The sequence below is a fragment of the Porites lutea genome, chromosome 8, assembly GCF_958299795.1.
Source record: "Porites lutea chromosome 8, jaPorLute2.1, whole genome shotgun sequence".
Lineage (NCBI taxonomy): Eukaryota > Metazoa > Cnidaria > Anthozoa > Scleractinia > Poritidae > Porites > Porites lutea.
The window spans coordinates 18,597,613-18,620,724 of record NC_133208.1 but is presented as its reverse complement, the minus strand read 5'-3'; the positions used below and the strand labels follow the sequence as shown (position 1 = coordinate 18,620,724).

At 38.8% G+C, this 23,112-nt stretch overlaps 1 protein-coding gene across 2 annotated transcripts in view; it reads right to left on the bottom strand.

Annotated features, from left to right (window-relative positions):
• Positions 1–3,013: 3,013 nt before the first annotated feature.
• Positions 3,014–23,112, bottom strand: part of LOC140947078 (NPC intracellular cholesterol transporter 1-like) — a 30,999-nt gene continuing 10,900 nt past the window's right edge. Inside the window, exons 5-16 of one of the 2 annotated variants that reach the window (XM_073396158.1) lie at positions 21,721–22,018; positions 19,635–19,894; positions 18,300–18,389; positions 17,705–17,895; positions 15,749–15,900; positions 13,316–13,442; positions 11,268–11,335; positions 10,130–10,330; positions 8,063–8,220; positions 7,208–7,321; positions 6,665–6,739; positions 3,014–3,528 (exon numbers count right to left, since the gene is read on the bottom strand). In XM_073396158.1, the coding sequence (XP_073252259.1) occupies positions 3,325–3,528; positions 6,665–6,739; positions 7,208–7,321; positions 8,063–8,220; positions 10,130–10,330; positions 11,268–11,335; positions 13,316–13,442; positions 15,749–15,900; positions 17,705–17,895; positions 18,300–18,389; positions 19,635–19,894; positions 21,721–22,018 (1,938 nt within the window). In that variant the 3' untranslated portion in view covers positions 3,014–3,324. Of the gene's footprint in view, positions 4,515–6,664; positions 6,740–7,207; positions 7,322–8,062; positions 8,221–10,129; positions 10,331–11,267; positions 11,336–13,315; positions 13,443–15,748; positions 15,901–17,704; positions 17,896–18,299; positions 18,390–19,634; positions 19,895–21,720; positions 22,019–23,112 lie in introns of both variants that reach the window. The other variant, XM_073396159.1, reaches the window with a different exon arrangement.

The window sequence follows — 23,112 nt, the reverse complement described above, 5'->3', positions numbered from 1 at the left end:
CAGAAGCCAGGACGGCGGCGACCGTTTGGAACTGGTCTGGTAAGACATTGTCCCCAGGGGCTCTATTAGCCGTTCTTTACTTTGCTTCTTCGTGCCATATTTTCCCGCCCGTTTAGACTTTTCCTCGCACCCACTATCTGCCCCTGGGTCTCCGAGGATGGTGTTAAACATTTATTGTATGTTAACGAGTCTTGTGACATGAAGGCAATGAAGTAATTTCTCTCGAATCGAGGCCTTTGATTTTCGCGTATTTATACTCGCAAACTCCATCAATACAGCCGAATACGTTTTAAAAAGCATAAAGAGTAACTATCCTGAATAATACTCGACCGTCGTAAGGTAGGACGTGTAAATTTTTAGCGAGGCAATCCTGTTTTGTGCACAGGCGGCCCATACGTAATGTGTGTCCATAACAATTGCAAAACTCGATAAAATGACACTTAAACCGGCCAGGAAACACGAGGAGGCGTTCAGTTAAAAGTATGTTGACTTTGTTTTGTAATATTTTGACTTCTCGACAATTTTAGTTCATGGGAGATTCGACGACTCATCCCATTGACACACACTACGTCTGGGTCGCCTGTGTTTTGTGTAGAATAAATCGCTTCCTCATTTCTTCTCTCTCAAGCTCGACTTGACGCCTTTAAAGCCGTCTTGTTACAAGCTATATTGCGATAATATAAAACTCACTTACTTTGTCAAATGTAGGCGAACTCTCCTGGAGTTGAATTCCTAAAAATCACATCCAAGATTAGAAAGAGAAAGAAAAATTGGTCTTCGCTTTTTTGCCTCCCCCATAAAACGCGAACATAAGAATTTCAACGTGGATCGTGCAGTAAGGGCAAAGAAATGTACAAAGTTGCGCGTGCAAAGTTGTTGTTTTGCTCAAACCTACAAATTAATACGTTTTTGACCTTCTCGTTGTCTTAGCCGTCGTCAGACCTTTAAAGTTCCCATTATGTTAACGAAGTAGTGATGTGTAATAGAAATTGTACGATATTACTCAATTTGTTCTGGTCAGAATAATAATAATAATAATAGGACAATTGTTTGATGATGTCATATTACTACTACAACCAACCAACAACCATAGGCATTGTCTTCAGTTTCTCTTGGGAGTTAAAATGGCCCCAAGAGAAACTGAAAACAATGCTTAAGCAAAATTTTGGGGTGACAAACAAAGAACATTATGTTATGTTATGGTATTTTCTGGAGTGGTCAATGCTTCAGTTTGTTGTTATCTTTGCAAATTAATTAAGGCTATTGTCTTTAAAACCTCAGCGAGACTGACAAATTTAAATAAGAACGCAATAATTTGTCCCTATCTTCCGTTTTAATACGAGTCTAGCAGGTCTAGGTGCGACGCCTTTGATACGAAAACCATTTTTTCGCATTCACATCAAACTCACTCCAAATAAACGATTTGCAGTTAAACTCGTTTTTGCACGTTCAGGGTTCGTGTAGATTTTTGGATCCAAAATTTGGATCGATATTTTTTTCCAAGACAACTCCTGGGAAAATCGCCTTCAACTGACATTTTGAGCAAATAGGCCTGTTGCAGTTAACCCTGACCCTAACCCTTACCTGTGGTACAAAACCTCCCTGCTGAAGAGCATAAGTCGCACTGGGACAAGAGAAACAAGAGACATAAATAAATTTTGAATCCCAATTTCCTCTGTTTGTCATGTCCCAGTGCCACTTTTGCTCTTCAGTGCGGCGGTTTTGTATCACGAGAATGGCTAGCTGCAAGGGCCCATTGTTATAAAGGCGACAAAGTTTAGAATAGAAAAAAACGCGAATCCATTTCAAAAGTGACGTTTTCGCTGCCGTTGCACTAGCCTACTTGTAGCCGCACCCTCCCTCCGAGAAAGGAAAAAAGGAGCGCCATTGCCCTCTCATTTTTTTTAGGGTGGGGGGGAAGGGAGGCGGGAAAAGGGGGAAGAGTAAAAAGGGTTACATCAATAATTTGAAGCTCACACTAATAACCTCCGCAGCAATGGTTTTCGTTTTCTTCTAGTCAACGGGAAAAGCGTTGCCGCGCGTAACACAGCTTCCACTATCCTTTTCACCCTGTGCCTTGGCTTGGCTTGGGCGCAGGGAGCATTGCTTGGCTCCAGCCCCAGCGGCTGCAAAGGAGACTATCATTTGCATGGCAACATAGACTGTTTACAGTCTCTTTTTTTTTTGTATCGAGCGACGGGCAGCCATCTTGGTTTTATATGTACCGATGGGGTGGGCGTCGGGTTTTTTTTACCATCATCCGGCCCCTAAGTACATTTGACAATCACCCCCAGGCAAAACTCGGCACATTTGAAACCAAGATGGCCGCCCATTGCGCAAAGTCTTCGATCTCGACGATATTACGGAAAAGACAGAGGGCTGTGTTCAGTCTATTGGTAACACCATGTGAGTGACTAACATCGTCATCACCTGGTAACAAAAACCTTAATAGCACCACTTCCCTACTGTTGTACTCTTTTATGGCCCATGGGAGTTAAAATGAGATAATTCACTCATTCGTCATTTGCACATCTCTCATACTCCAACTTGCTTGCCCCCCAAAGTTTTGCACAACCTTTGCTTTTAATTTCTTCTGGATATAGGCGAATCTTTGTTTACATTATCTCTGAAATTTTGAGCCCAATACACGAAATGGTTTCGGAGAAATTCTCTTCTAAAACTCGAAATTTTACAGAGAATGTGTGGCTCATTAAGTTTTTCACCACACAGCTATTTCGCAGTTTTTCGTGGCTGATATTTCCTTCAATGTTGCTTGCAAAGAGCTGAAAATTGTTCAAATTGCTCAACTTAATCAGCTCTCTTAACTTGAGCATTTAGTTCATTTATATGGCCACGGCTTCTGTGAGTTAAGTCGTATACTAATGAGGAAAAATGAAACAATGACGTCAGCAATTTTTAGATTATGCTTATGCAGAATTTTATGGGAAAACTAGGTGCATTATGGGAAATGTGCAAATAGCGAATCCCGCTAGTTAAGAATAAAAAACGCCTATAAGAACAAGGCTGTTTTATTGTGACAAGTCCAACTAACATGAGCTATTTTCAGCTCGGGAAATAAATTGAGAAATTCCTATTTCAATTCATGTTCAACAAAGAGCCTTTTTTTACAATTCGATATATTAGACTTACAAGGTTAAGAGACCAAGAGAGATGATTAAATTATATGGGGACACAGTATTAGCAAGTTTTCCATTTTTTCTCTTATGTTTTCTTTTTTTTTTTTGGAAGTTGAAGACAAAGCCATGCACAGCATGCAGAAAGAGCAAAATGTAATTACATCATCTTAATACAAGTCCCTTGAGGTCATTGTATAGAGGTGCGCTCGGTCAGAAGCGGCCGCCGTTCCTCTGTACCGTCATAAAAGGGCGTTCTCAGAGACGAATGGTCCGGAAGCTTCAATGTGCGTGATGACATTGGCCCAATGTAGCTCAATAGAACGGGTAAGAAAATGAGTCCATGAAACGCTCCAATCAACACAACACCGAGATACATGCGAAAGTAGAATACCTAAGCCAAAAGATCGTTATGGTTAGAGACCTCAACGATTACGTTAGTCCTTTCACTCCCAAGAGCCTAAATCACACTTAGAGAGTCTTTTTTTGCACAACAGTGAAAAACAAACAGCACCATGTGATAGTGCTATTGGCGAAGTTTTATTTGACTGGTTAAACCACAGGATTTTGTTCAGACACAAAGGAAGGTACTGCTCAAAGGCTTTGATTGGAAAGATGATGATATGTTAGCTATCTTCTCCGCAGCGGCCCCCGCTGGGTATTCCAATTATTAATGATTAATGATATTCTTATCTCCTTTTTTACATTGTAAAGCACTTAGAATATATAAATTCCATTATTATTATTATTATTATTATTATTCCAATAGAATAGGAATAATTAAAAAACAGGAAGCGCGCGGTGGAAGATCAACCTTTAACCACTCTCCCCAGCTTCTTTAACACACAACAGGGGATTCTCGTCCCCAGAGCCTCTTGTTCCCTTAGCCGGCGAGGCCTGAGCACGAGGACCAGGAGGCCCTGGGGACGAGAATGGCTTGTTGTGTGTTAGGGAGGCTGAGGAGAGGGGTTAAACGTCGTAGAAAATCAGGAAACGACCGGAAGTCCTAAAATCTAGGACTTCAGACCAGAGTTTCTGGTCCTCGCGCTCAGGGCCTTGCCGGCTGGCCTCTGCGGAGGAGAGAGGCGTTTTAAGATTTTACCAATAGAATCAAAAGTTCAAATTCTTTGCAGAGGACTCAGGGAGTGAAAGGGGTAATTGATCCTGTTAAAGTTATTTTTTGGATAATTTATTGGCGTCAAATTAACTGTGTAATAAAGGCGCTCTCTCAGACGTTGAGTGAACGATGTTTTTGCCTGAAGATGAGCGAACTGTCTTGTTGGGCGGTGGACCGACGTAACTCAAAAATACTGGCAGAAAAAAAAGGCCGTGTAGAGCCCCTAAAATAACTATGCCAACATACATACGGAAGTAGAATACCTGCAAAAATAAAAATAAAAAAATTGGCCAGTTTAAGGCTGGCTTTGACCCTTTCCCTATTAAAATTTTCCCCTACAGATTATCCAAAACGGAAGGAAAAAAAATAGGAAAAAAAACCAATCCACGCGTTATTGGTCGGGAAGAGTAAAATTCATTTTTCACACTTTGACAACAAAATCAAGTTTGGAGAGAACTTGCTTTTAAAGATTTTCTGATCAACGCACATGTACACGTCTTAATACCCCAAAACTATACCACAGCTTGAGGCATGAAAGAGTCTATGAGTTCATTTAATTTGTGAAATCCAGAACTTGATTAACTGGGGAAGCTACACCGCATACACACGCCCACCTTGTTCAAACGCTTGATAGTACTTCAAACTGGATAGTGATTGTGGAAGTGTTAAGAAAACTAATTGCAATTTCCACTAGATAAATAAAGCACTATCCCTGTTTTGAACAACTGAAACCAAAACAGAGTTTTCCCCTTTAAATTAAAAAAAAAAATTTAAGGGAATCTTAGAAGCACAATTTGGCAAAATTTCATCTCTACTGACCGAGTTGTCGTTTTGGATCCCCGACATGTGCTGTTTCATACGGAAAGGGTCAAAGCTATTTACACGTACGAATTTGTAATCTACGTTCCTTTCAATAATATTACACGTATGGGTATTGGCAAAACAAGGGTGTTAATTAAAACACGACAAAACAAGAAACAAAAAGAGGATGAATAAGAAAGTTGAAGTGTTGTGGCGAACACGAGCCATACGGCTTTCACTGCAATAGCTTGCGAAGTGTCTTCTCTTACAAACACGATTTGCAGGGTGCAAAGAAAATCAGTTGTACAGCTTTCCATTCCCGCAAACTTTAGCTGTTATGTACTAGCCCAAACGTCATTTCAACTAGCCCGAAAATAAATTTTGATGAGCAGGATTTATGACAGTTCTTCGGTAATTTGAATTTCAAAAATAAAATTAACTTGCCCATCGGGTAAGTTAAGAACAGAATTCACTTGCTCAAAAGCAAAATCCACTAGCCCCGGGCTATCGGACACTACTATCCTTGCGCGCTGATTTGCCTGAATATTTGGGCCAAAACAATGCCCAGAATGTACAAACTCCACTTGCAGATTTTTGGCGCCGATTAGAGCGCTTCCTAATGCGTCGCCAAGAATAGCTTACACATCCTCGGAGACCCAGGGGCAGTCAGTCGGGCCGGGAGAACAGGCGCGACGAAAGTTTTCAATTATAGGCGGAAGAGCCCCTGGGTACCCCTAGGAGATGCTTTTCGCCGATTGGGCACAATAATACAAAGCATATTTTTGTGCCCAATCAGGAGCCAGCATTGGCTTGACCGTTTGGAAATGGTCCGGTGAGAGTTGGTACCCAGAGGCTTTTCCGCCTGTGCTTGAAAACTTCCGTCGAGCCTTTTCTCCCGGCCCCACTGACCGCCCCTACGTCTCCGAGGATGCAGGTTACACAGCTGGGTGAAAAGAGCTTAACTGGAGCAGAGTTACCTGTTTAACCCTTTAAACCCTAAGATCAAAACTTGAATTCTCATTTGTTGCCCCACTCATTTCCTACACAAGTAATGGGGAGAAGTCGATAAAATATCAAACAAATTTATCTTGTATGATCATGTCTGTAATTCTCATGACCACTCTCTTTTACGGAGCATTGATATTACAAGGAGAAATTTGATGCTGATCACTCTTAGGGCTTAAAGGGTTAAGGAAATAAGCTCACGGCTAACCACACACAAATTTCGTTGAATGTACTCGTGATTTTGTACAAGTTTGATTGACATTCAAGCAAACGATTTTTGTCACAAGGCCTACGATAATTATTTAAAAAGGGCGTTTGTACTCGTACCTTGTAAATTTGAGGCAAATCTTAATATTTCAAAATTAAAATGAGGAAAATTTGTTGAACTATTGGTCACAGATTTTTTATATATATATAAAATCAATGGTTTGAGAGTCTATAAATGGCTGTTGTTGTTTTAAATGTTCTCTTGTTACAAAATTCCTTTCAGGTCATGCCACATGAAATAATGTAGTTCAAGACCGCTGGTACATCGCACACTCGTACCTGATACCGACTTCGTAAAGTCTTTTGTTATGTCAATGACGAAATACTACTAAGTACATACCTCAAATATTTGAGATTTTGCGAAGTAAAGTACCAGTATTCCTGAAAATTTGGTAAGCGTTATTCCACTCAATACCTACAAGAAGTAATAACAACAAAATAATATTGGTCAATTTTAACCACAGATTACAGAACCCTGCTATTTTGTTGACAGTGCTTCAAATGGATTGTACCTATCAGGTAAACTGAAAACTAACATGTCTCAAGACGAGAGGAGATAACACAATATTTTATTTGGGTTCTTATACCATCTGGTACATCGACTGTTTTCCAAATGTGTCTCATTTTTTCTACGTCCCTCACAACTGCTCTGAAACAGCAATTTAAGAAATTTATGTTCCTCAGAGGTCGCGTACAAAATCTTTCCTCCACTATGATTCGATCAATCAACTGAAAAATCAGCAGCAGTGTTTTCACATGGTGCTTTTTATTAGTATGTTTTTCTAACCTTTTTACTCTGTGAATGAAATCAAAAGGGGGGGGGGGGGTGAGGCATCTTTAGGAGTAAAGAATTAAGACTGTTTAAATTCAACTGCAAACTTACAGAGCTACCCATCTTAGCCAAGGCTTCTTTTGCTCGTTCTACACGGGTTGGCTGTCTGTTCACAGTGAAAGCGCGTGCAATATGTGAACAAAATTCCACAGATATTCCAACGGCCTATTGAAATAAAAAACATGATCTAACTTAGACTACAAGCAGTCTATCTTTTTCTTCCTTTCGTCGAGTGAAACGCGCGGACACACGGAAATGATCACTAATCCTGAAGAAAAAGAGAGACAGCTAGCAGTCTATATTTAACTGAATACTAAGTTCAAAGTAGAAACGAGATTTTTACATAAACTGGAATTGTACTACAATCCCTTTACCCACAAAACCTTATGAGTTTTTAAGAACATTTTAAATGAATGTGTCCGTGCAATTCACAACGAATAGGAATCTGGAATTGTTGTATTTGAGAAAGGGGGGCCTAGACAAAAAACCTTTAGAGCAAAAGAGATAACTAAAAACATTGAAACGCTATTTTTCTCTGAGGTGCCAGCAATTTCCTCACAAAACATACTGGCGCTGAATTTTTACTCGCACGAAATTAAGCAACTTGAGGAAATTTCCTGTTTAAGCTTTTCCTCACCAGTAATTTTACTACATCTAGCGTTTTAATTTGCATAATGATGGTAGTGTGGCGTGTCTGTTTGATGTCTAGGCCAGTTAGCTAATGCACTTGGCAGTGACTAACTGGAAAGCCTAAGCTCCTTTGGTCAATGCACACATTTCACTGTTGATGATTTATGTAATTTGTTGTTTTATCTTTTCTTACTTTTGTAATGCATGGTAATTTTTGAAGCAACCTCTTGAAATAATCCAGAAAAATAAAAAATCTGAATCTGAATTGCAACATACCATGACTAAGTTGACCAATGACACTGCATTTAACGATATATCCCAGACGTACATCAGACCAAGCAAGTTAACAATGATTACAGCAACGGTAAAAGTTACAATCAATGCAATACTCAAGTTAAATCCCAGGAGAAGGAAAGTAACTACAAATATAGCCGCTGAAAGAAAAAAAACAGAAAAGTTCATTAGAGTAATGATTATTTTTTTCGATCTTAACACCAGCCCAAAAATTCGTTCCTTTAACTACAGTAAACCCCCGGTAACTCGAACTCGAGGGGTTCGAGTTGGTTCGAGTTATGGAAATAACTTTTAGTGAAATTTTGATCAAGAAAAAGGAAATTTAGGTCGAGTTAATGGAGAATTCGAGTTATCCTAATCCGAGTTTGAATTATCGAGGAGCTACTGTAATTTGAATGGAAATACCACAGCATTTCGACCACAGATTCAAAATTAGAATGACAAATCGTCTCATTGTAACTCGATGTCAGAATGAAAGAGTTAGTTGACCTTTCTTGTATTCTGCTTCAGGGAGCAAACAAGAAGAAAGGAGGTCAAGACTTAGGTGGACAATTTCATACAAATCACTGTATTTTATGTCCACTCCAAAGGGATCACCACCTTACCGTGGTGGAATAGTTTGTGTGTCTCAATGACCCACAGAGCTACCGTAAAATTCCGAAAATAAGCCCCTTCAAATAATTATAAGCCCCCCAAACCGGTAACGCAAAAGACCCTCCGTGAAATCGCCCCTCCAAATATAAAACCCCCCCGGGGGCTTGTACTTGGAAAATTGCCCTCAAATACGAAGAAAAACAAAGTAAAAACGGTAAATTTACTTCCAACTATAAGGCTAGCTCAATCGATTTCGAAACGCAAATTTCCCTCCGTAGATACGCCCCTCCAAAAAAAAGCCCAGCAAAAAGGGCCTGTGAAAAATATAAGTCCCGAGGCTTATTTTCGGAATTTTACGGTATGTCGGCTGGAGTCTTTAAATCCTGGTAGGGCCACCCATGCTGAACAGGACGAAGGATAGAGACCAGACTAAGTGTGGTCCCCTGGTCCTTCCGATTGGAGGTTGGGCTGAGGGCTGATAACCTCCTCCCGTAAAACCCTATTCTTACCAAATCCAGAAGCAGAGAAAATTCACTTTATCAAGGAAATACTGTGGCCGGTCCTCATAACAGGAGTGACTCTATGAGGCGCATTGGCCAAAGCCAACAGGAGGTCCCTAAGCTGAATTGACCAATGGAAGTGAAGACCGTTGCGGCTAACCAAGCTAAGTGGAGGGACTCTGTGAAGGCTTTAAGTGTCACGAGGCACGAAGAGGATAAGCGAGGTGAGGTGACCGTATTTTTTCTACCTGAGCCTCGCGTTGGTGCCTTTGTTAACAGGAATGCGGGAACGTTCTATTAAGTGGCTTTGTCAGACTGTTGGCTACCTTTTTAAAAGCTAAAACAAGTCTTCACATCAATTAAAAATGGTTCAGTGTTATTGTGTAAGACTTTATTTAGGCAATGAAATTGTTCAATGTCTACTGTTGATATGTTGCTACGAGTGACAAAGATGGAAAAAAAAAATAACCTAAAAAATTAGTATGATTATTGCTTCCTAATTAAATTTGTTTGCTTCCTTTGTAACTCTACAGGAGCATTCTGTGTCTAGGTATAGTCCCTAAGTAATGCCGGATCATGATACGTTTCTGGGAAACTGCCCACCTACCCCTCCCCGAAGCCAACATTTTGCCCTAAGTAAGAAATGTTAATGGTGGCTTAGGGGAGGGGTAGGTGGGCAGTTTTTCAGAAGAAATAATGATCCATAATGCCTTTGGCACAGGAATGACGAAACAACAGCAATTCGCCACTTGCACATCTCCTATAATGCACCTTAACTACCCCCCAAAATTTTGCATAAGCATTGTTTCCAATTTCCCTTGGGACGGCTGTAATACCCAGTAGAACTGAAAAACAAAGGGTACGCAAAATTTTGGGGGTAAATAAGGTGCATTATGGGAGATGTGCAAGTGGTGAATAATTATCTTTAAATCTAAAAGAGAAAAATTATACTGACCAGCACAATAGAGAAGATTCTCCCATGTGTCCTTCACTATCGTCAGATACTGCTCATAGAATACATAAAACACACTGTAAGCAAAAACGTCTTTTCCTATTGTCTTTGAGATGTTCTTTGACATCACTCTTGAATGCTTCAGAGCGGCAGTGTAGTCAGATGACGTCCGCAGAACTGTATGGTATGACATGAAGTAAGATGCTAAATAAAGACAAAGGAAAGAAATCTGTGTGACTGATACAGGGTTTTTAACATAAACAACTAGTATAAATAATTACTACAAACAACATTGCTTGTCAGACACCAGAATTTGCACTGCGCACCGCGCACACAGTGTGCCAATGTTTGTTAATTAATCGCGCAACCGCAATGCTGAATTCTGAAAAAAGGTTGAGACACCCCATTCACCGTCTCATTCTTTCGCTCTAACGCCAATACCAAGGGTTGATATTTCTACTCTCTCCAATCAGCATCAGTGATAAAATCAAAGATGACGGCCATGGCATTATGAACATAAACAAGCAGCAAGCAGGCAATCATGAAGTCACAAGCAATGCTATTCCAGACAAGCAGACAGCCAGGAAAACCAGAATGTTCTACCCATTACAATCCTGACTGGCATTGGCTTAACGATATTAGGGAGTTCAAGCAAAGACGTTTTTAAGCAACACACGTGAACCAGAGGTTGAAGATTTCGCATTCTTGGGAAGTTGTTTTGAGGAACATCGTATTTATAGGAGCAAAGACTCTGAGACTCTGAGCAAATCGAATCTGGTAGCGTCAAGGAATATCAAAAGAGAAAAGGCCTCTCTTCTGGTTGAGTGACGTGGGTCCGCGCTCGAAAATAGTGAGTTCACGCAACAGGATGGCGGAAGAAGAGGACGGCAATACACAGCTTGTGTGTGACAAACGTGACAGGGCTATTACTTGCGTGTTTTGCCGTGATCGTCACTTGCCACCAATGTTTTCTGGTCCTTTACAAAAAACTGTTTAAAGGAAAGTGAAATTTGGCGAAAAGTTGTTTCAAACAAACTTATTGTCACGCTTGTCACACAAGGTTGCTGTCTTCCTCTCTCGTCCTGTTGCGTAAGTTCACTACTATCTTTCCTTAAGATATTTACTACAAGACCTGTGTTACCTTGGACATAATATTTGTCAGTTGTCAGATTACCCAGCTTGACAGCATCACCATATGCAGCATGACCACTAAAAAGGAGACAGCGAAAACAATGCAATTATAAACAATTATTGGATGAGGTTTTTGTGATATCCCGCGGAATAATCAAGGTCGAGGTAAGTGTTATCATGTATAATGATATACAGTTGACTCCCGAAAACTGGAACCCTCGCTAACTCGAAACTCGCGCTAACTCGAACCAAAATCGGTTTCCCCTGGATTTCCTTAAGAAAAGTGACGTTACTTTATGACCTGATTGGTTTTGTTTTGCCTGCAGAATTAAGTTAGTTTTTAAACTGACATTATAAGATTTTTTTAGAAGAAAAAGGGCTGGAACCATATATACATCCCTATCACCAACCTTCACCTCTTTTAAAGGCTTCAGGTCAAAAAGGCACCCGTTCAAAACGGTACAAAATAGTGAATCGTATGTACCCCCAAGGGTTCAGATTGGTTGAAGCAAATTTTCCTCACAGCACGACCAATCAGAAGAAAACCAGATCTGAGTAATGACATGTCATTAAAATAGAATTTCTACGCTCGTTCCTCAGACGTCATTTCGCAGAGGTAACCGGTCAGTTATGTCGCCCGAAGTGCAGAGTCATGTCGCCTGAATTTTATCAGGTGAAGCGCAAATAGAAACAAAGTTAATTTTACTTTAACTAGTAGTAATCTCAGATAAGGAAGTGCGTTCGAGCTTTTTTAGGTTTACTGTCAAATATGACGTTATTTCCTAATAAATTGATGCTGCAAAACGCTTCCTACATGTGTTTTTTTTTAAAAGAAACAAAACAAAACAAAAAGACTACGAAAAAAAAGAAAAAAGTCTCACCCGGCTGGAGTCGAACTTAAGACCTTCAACGCGTAAGGGCAACGCATTATCCATTGCGCCACGCAACCAAATTAATTCAAATTAATTGTGCTCACGAGATAAATTATTCAAGATGGTGCAGAAAATGTACCTCTAGCATGAAATGAGTACTACAAAAGGTCACACTTGAGTACCACAGGATTATGTGTTGCGTTCTCCTAACGTGGAACGCAATAAAAAGTGTGTGTGTATCTCGTTCTTTTAACTATCATGAGACGAAACAAGCGGAATGAATTTGCAACATACCTCGTTCTTTAAGCCGGTGATGAGAGGAAACAAGCGGTATAAGCGGTATATATCTCGATCTTTAACCATGGATTGACAGCGAAAACAAGCGCGACAAATGAATAATATTTCTCGTTCTACGATCTTCGATGAGACGAAACAAGAGCGGCAAATGGTAAATGGGAGACATGACTCTGATTTTGGGCGACATAACTTTGGGCGAGATGACTTTTCGGTAGCCTCCCACGCAGGCGTTTTTACGGGAGCTCGTTTTTCATCCCCTAAAAACGCCTGCGTGGGAGGCTAACTTTTGGGCGACTTGAAAGTAAACCTTTGTGGTAACAACAACCGCTCTTGCTACGTTCCAGTTGGCAACAAATTCGCTGTCTATTTCTTCATTTTCATTTCATTTCCGCAGTTCATATATGATTTATTTCATATATCATTAACACTTATTTCTTTCACGGGAACATATGAACCCACAATTGACCTGCTCCTAACGTCAGTGGCTTCATAGCTCAGTTGATAGAGCATCGCATCGGTAATCGCGAAGTCACGGGTTCAAACCCCATTGAAGTCCTGAATTTTTTTCAGGCTTCTTTACGCAATTGCATAAACTGCGTTCACTGCGACGATCATTTCTTCATTTTCACTTCATTTCCGCAGTTCATATTTCGTATATCATTAATACTTTTTGTAAACCATTGAAAATATTCCCTCAATCGCTCTAGAAAAAAAATCTTTTAATACATTTTTCGTTCTTTTACGCTTGCCCCTCCGAGGGTGCAAGTTTTGGACTTTGCTAATAGACACCGAGACGAATATGTAGGTAGCGAACTCGAATGTAGCGAATTTGACAAGTAGCGAAAAAGTCATGTAGGTGGCGAGTGGCTAGTTAAAAAATACTCATTACCCTTTAGTGCACTTTGTTTCCGGGTTGTCACTGAGGTAAAAACGTAGATATTTATCAAACTGGGCAGGAGTTGGTCTCAGTCCCTTTTGACTAGCATTCAGACATGGCAAACATAGACTATCATTAACTGCAACAAAAAAATTGTGATAATTACCATTAGAGCACTAATCTGGCAATGGTTGGTCAACGGCAAGCTAAACAAATACAATTTACACTGAACTGAATGTACTGTCGACTAGAGAAACAAATTGGACAAGGACCTGACAAGAACAGAAAACTAACAAAATAACACTAACTATGCACAATACTAGCTTTGAAAAGGTTGACAGATGACGCATGTACCACTGAAGAAGGAAGACATTCTAAACTGCGATTGTTCTAGGGAAGAACGAATATTTATATGCATTAACTAAAGCTGAGAAGGGCATAAATTTACAATTGTGTGACCTCCTAATATACACAGGTTAAGACTAAGTTTTACTTCCTCTGTAACTTTTGTATAATGAGAAGAATGCATTTGAAGTTGCTGCAAATGAATAATTAAGGGACAGCCCTTAAGGAAATTTAATGTCGTCAGTGAGTAAGTCAAGCAAAAGGTTTGTTAGTAATAGTAACAGAACTTCGTGTCGTCCAATTCGGTCTGTAATCATACGAGTGATTAACAAAATAGGACGACCGCGTAGCGGGAGTCCGATTTGTTTAATCACGAGTATGATTACAGACCGAATTGGACGACACGAAGTGGTCCAACAGTTTAGTCTGTGGATGAAATCCTATGGTGTTACCATTCAAATAAAACCTCTTCAGCAGTACTTTCACATGGTACTATTTATTTAGTATGTAGTTCTATCTTTTGAGTCTGTGGATGAAATCCTATGGTGTTACCATTCAAATGAAACCTCCTCAGCAGTACTTTCACATGGTACTATTTATTTAGCATGTAGTTCTAACTTTTGAGTCTGTAGATGAAATCCTATGGTGTTACCATTCAAATGAAACCTCTTCAGCAGTACTTTCACGTGGTACTAATGTTAATTAGGATGTAGTTCTCACTTATGAGTCTGTGGATAAATTTTGTGTTGTGACCATTCAAATACGAGTACTTTCATATGGTACCATTTATTTATTATGCAGTTCTAGCGTTTTAGCCTGTGGATAAAATCGCGTGAGGCCTCTTCAACAGTTCTTTCCTATGATACATACATACATACATACATAACCTTTATTAAAGTGTCTAATCGTTCTAGTGCCTATTGGCACTAACTGGGGACACCTTTAAAACTAAATTACATCATTAATAAAAACTAATTAAGTACTATAAAACATATTAAAAAAGCCGGAAATTAACACTATTCAAGCTAAGTACTCTTTTACACTTTAAAACTAAGTTCTAAATTTACTTTTTAACACTTCGAAGCTAAGTTCGAAATTTACAATATAAAAACTAAATGCATATATCAGCTCGGACACTAAAATGAATAAGTAAATATGCGTACGTCCAGTCAATACGCGTACTTAGAATACAGCTCTAACTTTTTAGTTTGTGGATGAAATCCTACATTGTGACCATTCAAACGAAACTTCTTCAGTGGTACTTAAAATTATTGTTATTTTCCAGCATTTCACAAAATGAAATTTGGAAATTTAGGTGAATGTCACTTTGGCAACTTAGCACTTTCAACTGGACACCATAAGGAGATTCAATAGCTCATGTTTTGACATCAGAGGATTATCATAGCCTGCGAATGGCAGAAGTTTCTCCTCGCTAATCGCCGCTGAGGGATGTATACACTGTGAGCAGCCTCTCTTTTTCTTCCGATTTAGTAAGGGGAATGCACGCGCGCACGAGCGTTGAGCGGCAAAAACGCTAGACGCGAGAAACGAGGGCGCGTGGTCATTTGCGTGTCTCGGGCGTTTTGCTTGACGGAACAAGAAAAAAGAGAGACTGCTCGTAGTCTAAGGGACGTTTCGCGAGGAGGAACATCTGCGACTCAGCGACAGAAATTCCATACTGATGACGCAAAATCTGTCCGGAATCCGGTCAGAAGCTCTAATTGGTCGACAGAATAGTTTCATTGTTTTAACTATTGTTTACGAATGACAGACTAAAGACAAAAAGCCGCAAAGGTCAATGTAAACCCAACGAATCTCTACTAAAATCGACCACTAGAAACGTAAAATTGAACAAATTTTGCATTTGGAGCCCCATGACTACCGGAGTTATTATGTACGCATTGATTTACGTCATCAGTATGGAATTTCTGTCGCTGAGTTGCAGACGTTCCGATACTCGCGAAACGTCCCTCAGCGGCGATGAGCGAAGAGAAACGTCTGCCCTTGGCAGGGTACATTATCATATGATCATGCTGAACCTTTCTCAGTGATCATTGTAAAGATCCTAGACAATCCAAGCAACAGATGCAAATCACTTACCTGTAGCGTTGCAGAAGGTGGGTGGAAAGACTGGCATTGTTCTGTTCTGATCATGCGTGTACAACATACGGCAGCATGAGTTTTCACCATTGGGGTCAATCCAGCTGAAATAGTCATCTAACCAAGACGAAGCTGTCTCTGCTATTTTAGTTCTACAAGATAAATTCAAAGTATACGTAATTATTATAAGTACTTTATTTAAAAAAACAAGACACACTCTTTCAAGGCAATAAAAATAATATTTTCCAACAGAGACAACGTTGTCGTGTTCTTTGACTCTTGCATTATTTTGTAAATTACACTATCACATGATCTATTGAAATGACCTCTACGAAGGTTTCAATTTCTTGAACAATGATTATTCTGATTGCCTTTAAGTCTGGTACCCAACCAATGGGTAATAATATTTTAATGAGTTAATCAATAACTATCGGCAGTCTAATATGCTAAACCCAAAAAAATTGTGGCATTTTTAGATCATTCGTCTAAACCTTGTAACAACAAAGAGCACGAACTCTTGCTGATGTTCGGCAGTAAGTTTGGTAGCATGTGTAAAGCCGCTCCCTCCCCTTTTCTGAGGAAATGGGGCCGCTGTACACAGGAAATCAGTTTGGTAGCTCAGAGGTAATCAGTTTTTCTTGCACCAGCTGCATATTCCATACTGTTGGTCGAGCCTTTTTCCATGCTGGACCAACAGTATGGAATGCTTTGCCACCTAGCCTTAGAAACTGTAGGAACATTGACTCTTTTAAAGTACAGTTGAAGACTTATCTTTTTAAGAAAGCTTTTAATTTGTAATTTTATATTCTTATTACTATTATTATTTCTGTCCATTTATTGTATATATATATATATATTTACTTTCTTGTACATATTGTAAAGCGCTTTAGAATATTTTAATAGTTAAAGCGCTATATTAAATGTAATAAATTATTATTATTATTAATTATTACAGCATTTCCCACCTGCCACTTGCTTTGGTTAGCCTATGGATCTTGCATTTCCCCCCACCCAACCCTCCCTCCCTTTTATTTTTCCACCGACGATCAGTGTGAAAAATGCCTGGTTCCACAGGCCCGGGGGCTTATGGCTGCATCCACTTACATTACAAGTGACAAAGTTTCACACTGAAAATGAAGATAAAACTTAACTGACGGTTTCACATAATTGTTTGTACTATTTTATAAAATATTTTTGCTAATAAATGTCACAACCCAAATACAAAATGTAATTGGAGACCTTGACGGTAATAATAATTTTACATACATGTTAAAGTGTCCCTAACCCTTCAATTTGTTTTCTTTTGGTAGATTTCCATATCTTTCAAGAACTCATTTTCGAAAAATATTTTCAGAAATATTGAATCCTTTTTTTTTACGAGCGCTAAAAGGGAAGGCAGTCTTGTCAATATTTTCACCTTTCGTTCACAATAGTCCCCCACTCGGCCAAATGTGTCCAAATATGGAGCGTGACGTAAGAAAAGGACATCGTGCAAAAATATGCAAAGATTCGCCGTAATGCTTTATTGTTAAATGGAGAAAATGGTTGAAAAATGTGTGGTTTTTGGAGGAAGAGGACATATTTTCATACCAATTGTAAGCTTAACAAATAATCTTCGATCACACTATACTTTGTGCTTTGGAATGGTGTCCTTTTCTTACATCACAGCTAAAAAGTGTCAAATATCGGACGCATCTCATTGGCTCGTTCCTAGTGAGCCCATGAGACAAAAACTTGTCCAGCAGGGTTTATAGCGCGCCAAAATTAAAAAATTTCAGTAACTTTTAGCGCTTGTAAAAAAAAGGATTCAATATTTCTGGAAATTTTTTTCGAAAATGAGTTCTTGAAAGATGTGGAAATCTACCAAAAAAAACAAATTGACTGGTTAGGGGCACTTTAAAGGTATTTTTGCTCAAAACTAGAAATTACTAGTGGGAGCTGTCACAGCATACTCACTCTTTAGGCCTTTCAGATGCCAAAAAGATCTGCTGAACTAGCGAATTGGAATTGCAACCAGCTGAACCACAGATCATGTTCTGACCTTTTGGATGCTCATAATCATAGGCTTCATTTACGACAAAGTACACGGGAGGCCCAACATTTAGGTACTGCTTCATGTCGCTGAACCAGTTGAGAAGATAGGAATCCTAGTTGAGAGTAAAATAACTATTTATATTTCACTCAACTATGTACAAAAGTAAATTAACAATATCTTGTTGTATAGTTATATGATTTGAGCCCAGTAGTCATGTCATAAGTAGGCCTGTAGGTGGAATAACAGGATCACACGCATGAGTGTAATACTTAGGGTGCATTCGATTGATCTTATTCCAGAATGAGATACACTTAAGTTACATGTACGTTACAAATCTCCTCTTCTGCTCTAATCAACAATTACTGAAGAGGTAAGGAGAAATTGCTGGAGGTTTAAAAATAGTGCTCCTTTTAAAAGTAACTGGTTTCTGTCTTGTTGGTTTAGGAGGATTCTATCTGGCAAAAGAGCAATAATTTTTTTTGCTTACTGACACTTGATTGTGAAATATGAACCTACTTTGGGTAGCGCTAGCTCTTGATCAAGCCCCACATCAATGTTGGGTGTGGCAGAAATACTGAGGAACAACAAACCAGTGAAAAGGCAGATCTAAATTCAACAAGAAAACACCATGAGGAAGTGACAAAGTTTACCATAGCATTGACAAAACTACTGCTTTAAATCGTACAACTGCAGTAAACTTCTTAATGGACAACTCCTAAAAACAGACACAGAGAGATGTTTGCTGCCATTCTCCATTTCATTTGCCACCTGTCAACAAGACAAACACCCCCCTGAAAAGGGTCCATCTCAGAGAGAGTTACCCCTATCTTGTGGGGAGAATCATCCAGTTTTGAATTTGTTGCTACTGCTAAACAGACACAATGAAAACTCATTTATACAGGGTTAGCCTCAACCTAAGGTAAAATAATATTTTCATTCGAAGCAAATTTTTCTTTCTTTTCATTGACAGAGAGCCCACCATGTGACCTGCAAATAACTGCCTACAAATAATGGTCTGCTCATGCACAATGCCATCCAACTGTGTTTGGCTGCAAATAATATTCTGCACATGTGTAATGGCGACCATGCTTTTCTCCTTCTTGCACTTCCCGAGGATATTCATTAAAAAAGCAAACTCGGTGATCCAATGATAAAACAATTATTGAACTCGGTTATCGCAGATCAATTATTTGCCCTAGCCAAATGCCACAGACAAAACACAATATTTTGCTCAACCTTGTCCAATAATTGTTAATTATTCACAGACAAGAGTGAGAAGGTGCCTGAATTTGAGTTAGAAACAATAGACACAGATGTACAGTGGTCTTCTTCTGACTAGTATTTGTGAATACATTTCTGTATATTGACCTTAAGTGGAGGCTAACCCTGTATAAATGAGTCTTCAGTGCTTCTATTCAGTGGCAGCAAAGAATATTCAGTTCTGTTAAATTGGGTTTAATTGAAAAGGGTAAAAACACTAAACAAATGATTAGCTGTTGAATCTTACTACATGTTGCATTGTAATTACGTGTGGTACAAAGGGGAAATTAACATTACTTCAACCCTTTTAGTCTGAGACGGACCAACATCAATTTTCTCCTGAAGATATCAATACACAACCAAAAAAAGGTTAGGAGAATTAACAGAATGATAACTTAAGACAAAATGCTCTGATCTTTTAACAAATTCTCTCAACCAATTTTTCAAGAAATGTTTGGAGGCCAGTGTGGAGAATTTGTATGTTGAACTTGGGGCTTAAAGGGTTAAGAGTCGCTTTATTCCATGCTCACCTATAATCTTAAGTTAGCATTTAATTTATGGAATATTTGTCAAGTGACATTCAGTACTTACTATAGCTGGTCGTATAAATTCAGAAAGTAGAACGTCAGCAAAGACCTTCATGACAGAGTACACGCTGCACCCTTCAGAGGGACCTCTCAACTTGGGCTCTTTGATGCAGCACAAGATGTCGTACCTGTTGTTTTCTTGCCGTTTGGAATCTAGTGACAAAAGTGCCACAAACACAGTAATCTGAAGTAAAAAGTCAAAGAGGACTGCAACCGCAGCATACAAGGAGAATACTCTTACAGCTGGCATGGTTGATAGTGCACCTGTAAACAAAAGATGAAAAGAAAGGAAATTAAAATGGAATGCATCACGAAATTGAGTAATTTTAATTTTCAGTGGACAAAAACCTTGTACCAGAATAGTTCAAATAATATCGCATTCTCTTTTACATTTTTCAAGGGCTATAGATGTAATAAGTTATCCGTTATGACATCAAAGACCAATTTTCATGGGAGGCCATGAAAATAAATGTCAAAGTTTACAAGAATGATGAAAACACAAGCAAAATTCTGGAAATTTCATGTGTAAGATGTCATTTTGTGAAAGTTGACATTTATTATCTCACACTCTCATAAGAAATATTCTTTGGTGCTTATTATCACAGATAGCTAATTACATCGATAGCCCTTGAAAAATATAAAAAGAAATGCAATATTGTTTAAATTATTCTGGTACAAAATTTTTGTCCCCTGAAAATTAAAATTACTCCATTTCCTGATGGATTCTGTCTTAATCCACAATGTGTAGCCTTGGTGCTTTCCATTCAGTCTCAACTTTTTGTTAGAAATCAAATAGAAAGGATCATTTTTATTTTTGGGACAACTTTGAAGGGGGTGCACTTTAACGGAAATGTCCCTTTTCCATTTGACAAAATAAAATAAATTGTTGTCCCTAAGTAATGCTCTTCTGTACCCTAAAATTTACAAGTATAATAAACGAGTGGGCGGTGGCTTGAGTCAAGTCTGTGCAGCCGAAACGAGCAATCCACTGGCAGTGGTGGAACTTCCGAAATTTCAAACTGGAATGTTTGTTGAACAGAAATCACCCTGGGAGTCCATACAGTGTACCTCCTCAGGCTGCAACGAAAGACAGTTCCGCAAATGGCCCTTTGAGCAAGCTGCTAATGCTGTTGTAGGCAATTTCAGCTCTTGCAAGCAATCAAATAATCAACTTAAATATCAAAAAAGCTTCTCGACCTGCACAAGGGCACAAGCGGAACACAAACATACTGTAAACTGCGTCTTATAAGCCCTGGGCTCCTACATCTTCGTAAGTAGTTTTAGAAGGGCTTACATGTATATCCACGGAGGCTTATAACAGGGAAAAAGCACTTTGATACAAGCTAGATGTATAGCAGTGCTGATCAAAACACATTTTGCACATAATACATCAATTAGCCTTAACTCTTTAAGCCCTATGAATGATCAGCGTCAAATTTCTCCATGTAATATCAATGCTTTATAAAACAGAGTGGTCATGAGAATTAAGGACATGATCACACAAGATGAATGTAATTGATAATTCAACAAATTCTCCCCACTGTTTCTATTGGAAACGTATAGGGATAACAAATGAGAATTTGAATTTTGATGTTAGGGTTTAAAGGGTTAAATGCAGTGCTTCATCACCAGCTGAAACACTGAGAAGAGAGTTGAAAATATGACACGCAGTGAGGTATTTTTGACAAACTTTAAGGTGTTTCATCTGGTGATGAAACACGTCTGTCACATGTCTGTCTAATCAAACAAAAGGATTTTAGATGGAGAAAATAATTGAGGATGTAAAAATGAGCAGTTTTTAATCTGATTTCCTTTGTATTTTCTTTATGAATTATTTGTGACTTTGAGAATTACTGATATTAAATCAAGGTTCAAAACATCATAGTAAATTGAATTCATTAGAGAGAAGGGGTTACATTTGGATGTGTTTTTTTGTTTACTGGTGGACGGGAGAGGAGCTTACAAGAAGCAATTTACAGTCGCCAGAACTGAGCACTACAATATAATGGGAAAAACTTACTAAGACTAAAACAGAGTGCATTTAGCAACAGCTGGTTTTACAATTAAGAGCAGTTCATTACACAGCTTACCAAGAGCAAATGCAATAGACTCAGACAGAGATGTTAACAACATGCTTGGTGCTACTTCTCCCAGGACACGCCCAACTTTATGGGGAATATCCTCTTCAGCGTATATACTGTAACGCTGGTAAGTCTGGACTAAGATGAAGATGTTATCCACGCCTACAGCCAAAACAAGAAATGGAATCACTTCAATGATGATGAGAGTTGCTGGTTCACCAATATAGCTCCAGAAACCAAGCGAGGCGACAACGGAGAAAAGAACTATGAAGATGCCACCAAGTCCCAGTGTAACCTTGGAGTCAATCTAAATGATAATAATGATAGCAAAAATTAAGGACTGGACCCAATACGATGGTTGGTCAATGGACAATGTCTGGCCAAGACGACCATTAATCTGTCCAGACAAAATATGATGGTTTTCTAGTCATTTTGACCACACATAAATTCATAAGTGAACAGAAATAATGAACATTTTCACACTCCTACATTTCAAGAGGTAAAGCATCTTTTTCCGCTTACCCGGTAATTTAATCATTCAGTTAAAACTTATTTTTTAAATTTTCATTTATGATCATCCTAGGAACATATTTCCTACATTTTCTTTATATTTGATTTTTGTCAGCTTCTTTTTATTCCTATTAATTTTTAATTTTCCAAAATTCTTAATTTTGTAATTATTGTCAATTTTAAGGCAATTTTAAATTTTTTAAATAGTAAATTACTATTAATTTCTTTTTTAACTACATTAAATTGTTTTTGCATAGCACCATTGGACAGCAATGGAAATGGTGCTATAAAAGTAAATGTTATCATTATCTAAATTATTATTGTTATCATTATTATTATTATTATTATTATTATTATAGGAATGTCCGGTTACAGGAATAGGGGATAGCCTGTAAGCATGCTCTCCGGCGCGCTCTGGTGGAGGGGCAGAAAAATAAGGATATCGAGCTTGCAACTACATCTCTGGAATTTGAATATCTGCAGGGAAAAAGTCAATGCGCAATGCTGATTGGCGCGAGGTGACATTAGTAATGACGTCATTACCCTTGGCACGTGTTTTTCAATGTTTGCTCATATTCTTGCTCGTTTCCACTTTGCAGTGATTAGTGGAAATCTGATAGCTCAGTCAGCTGGGAGCCATGGGGGAATTGGAGGTGGAATTCAAATTCTAGAGAGGTAGTTGCAAGCTCTCCTTCCTTTCCCCGTCCCTCCGACCCCCACCAGAGCACCCCAGAGAACTTCCTTGCAGGCTAAAGTGGGGATAATACAGACTTTCAAATTAGAGGACAAGAACAACTATGAGTACAAAATTTGATTTGAGGTTTTTTTGCGTATTGTCGAAAACTAGACTCGTCCCGGAATGCCCTTACAGAACGACGAGAATGACTATGA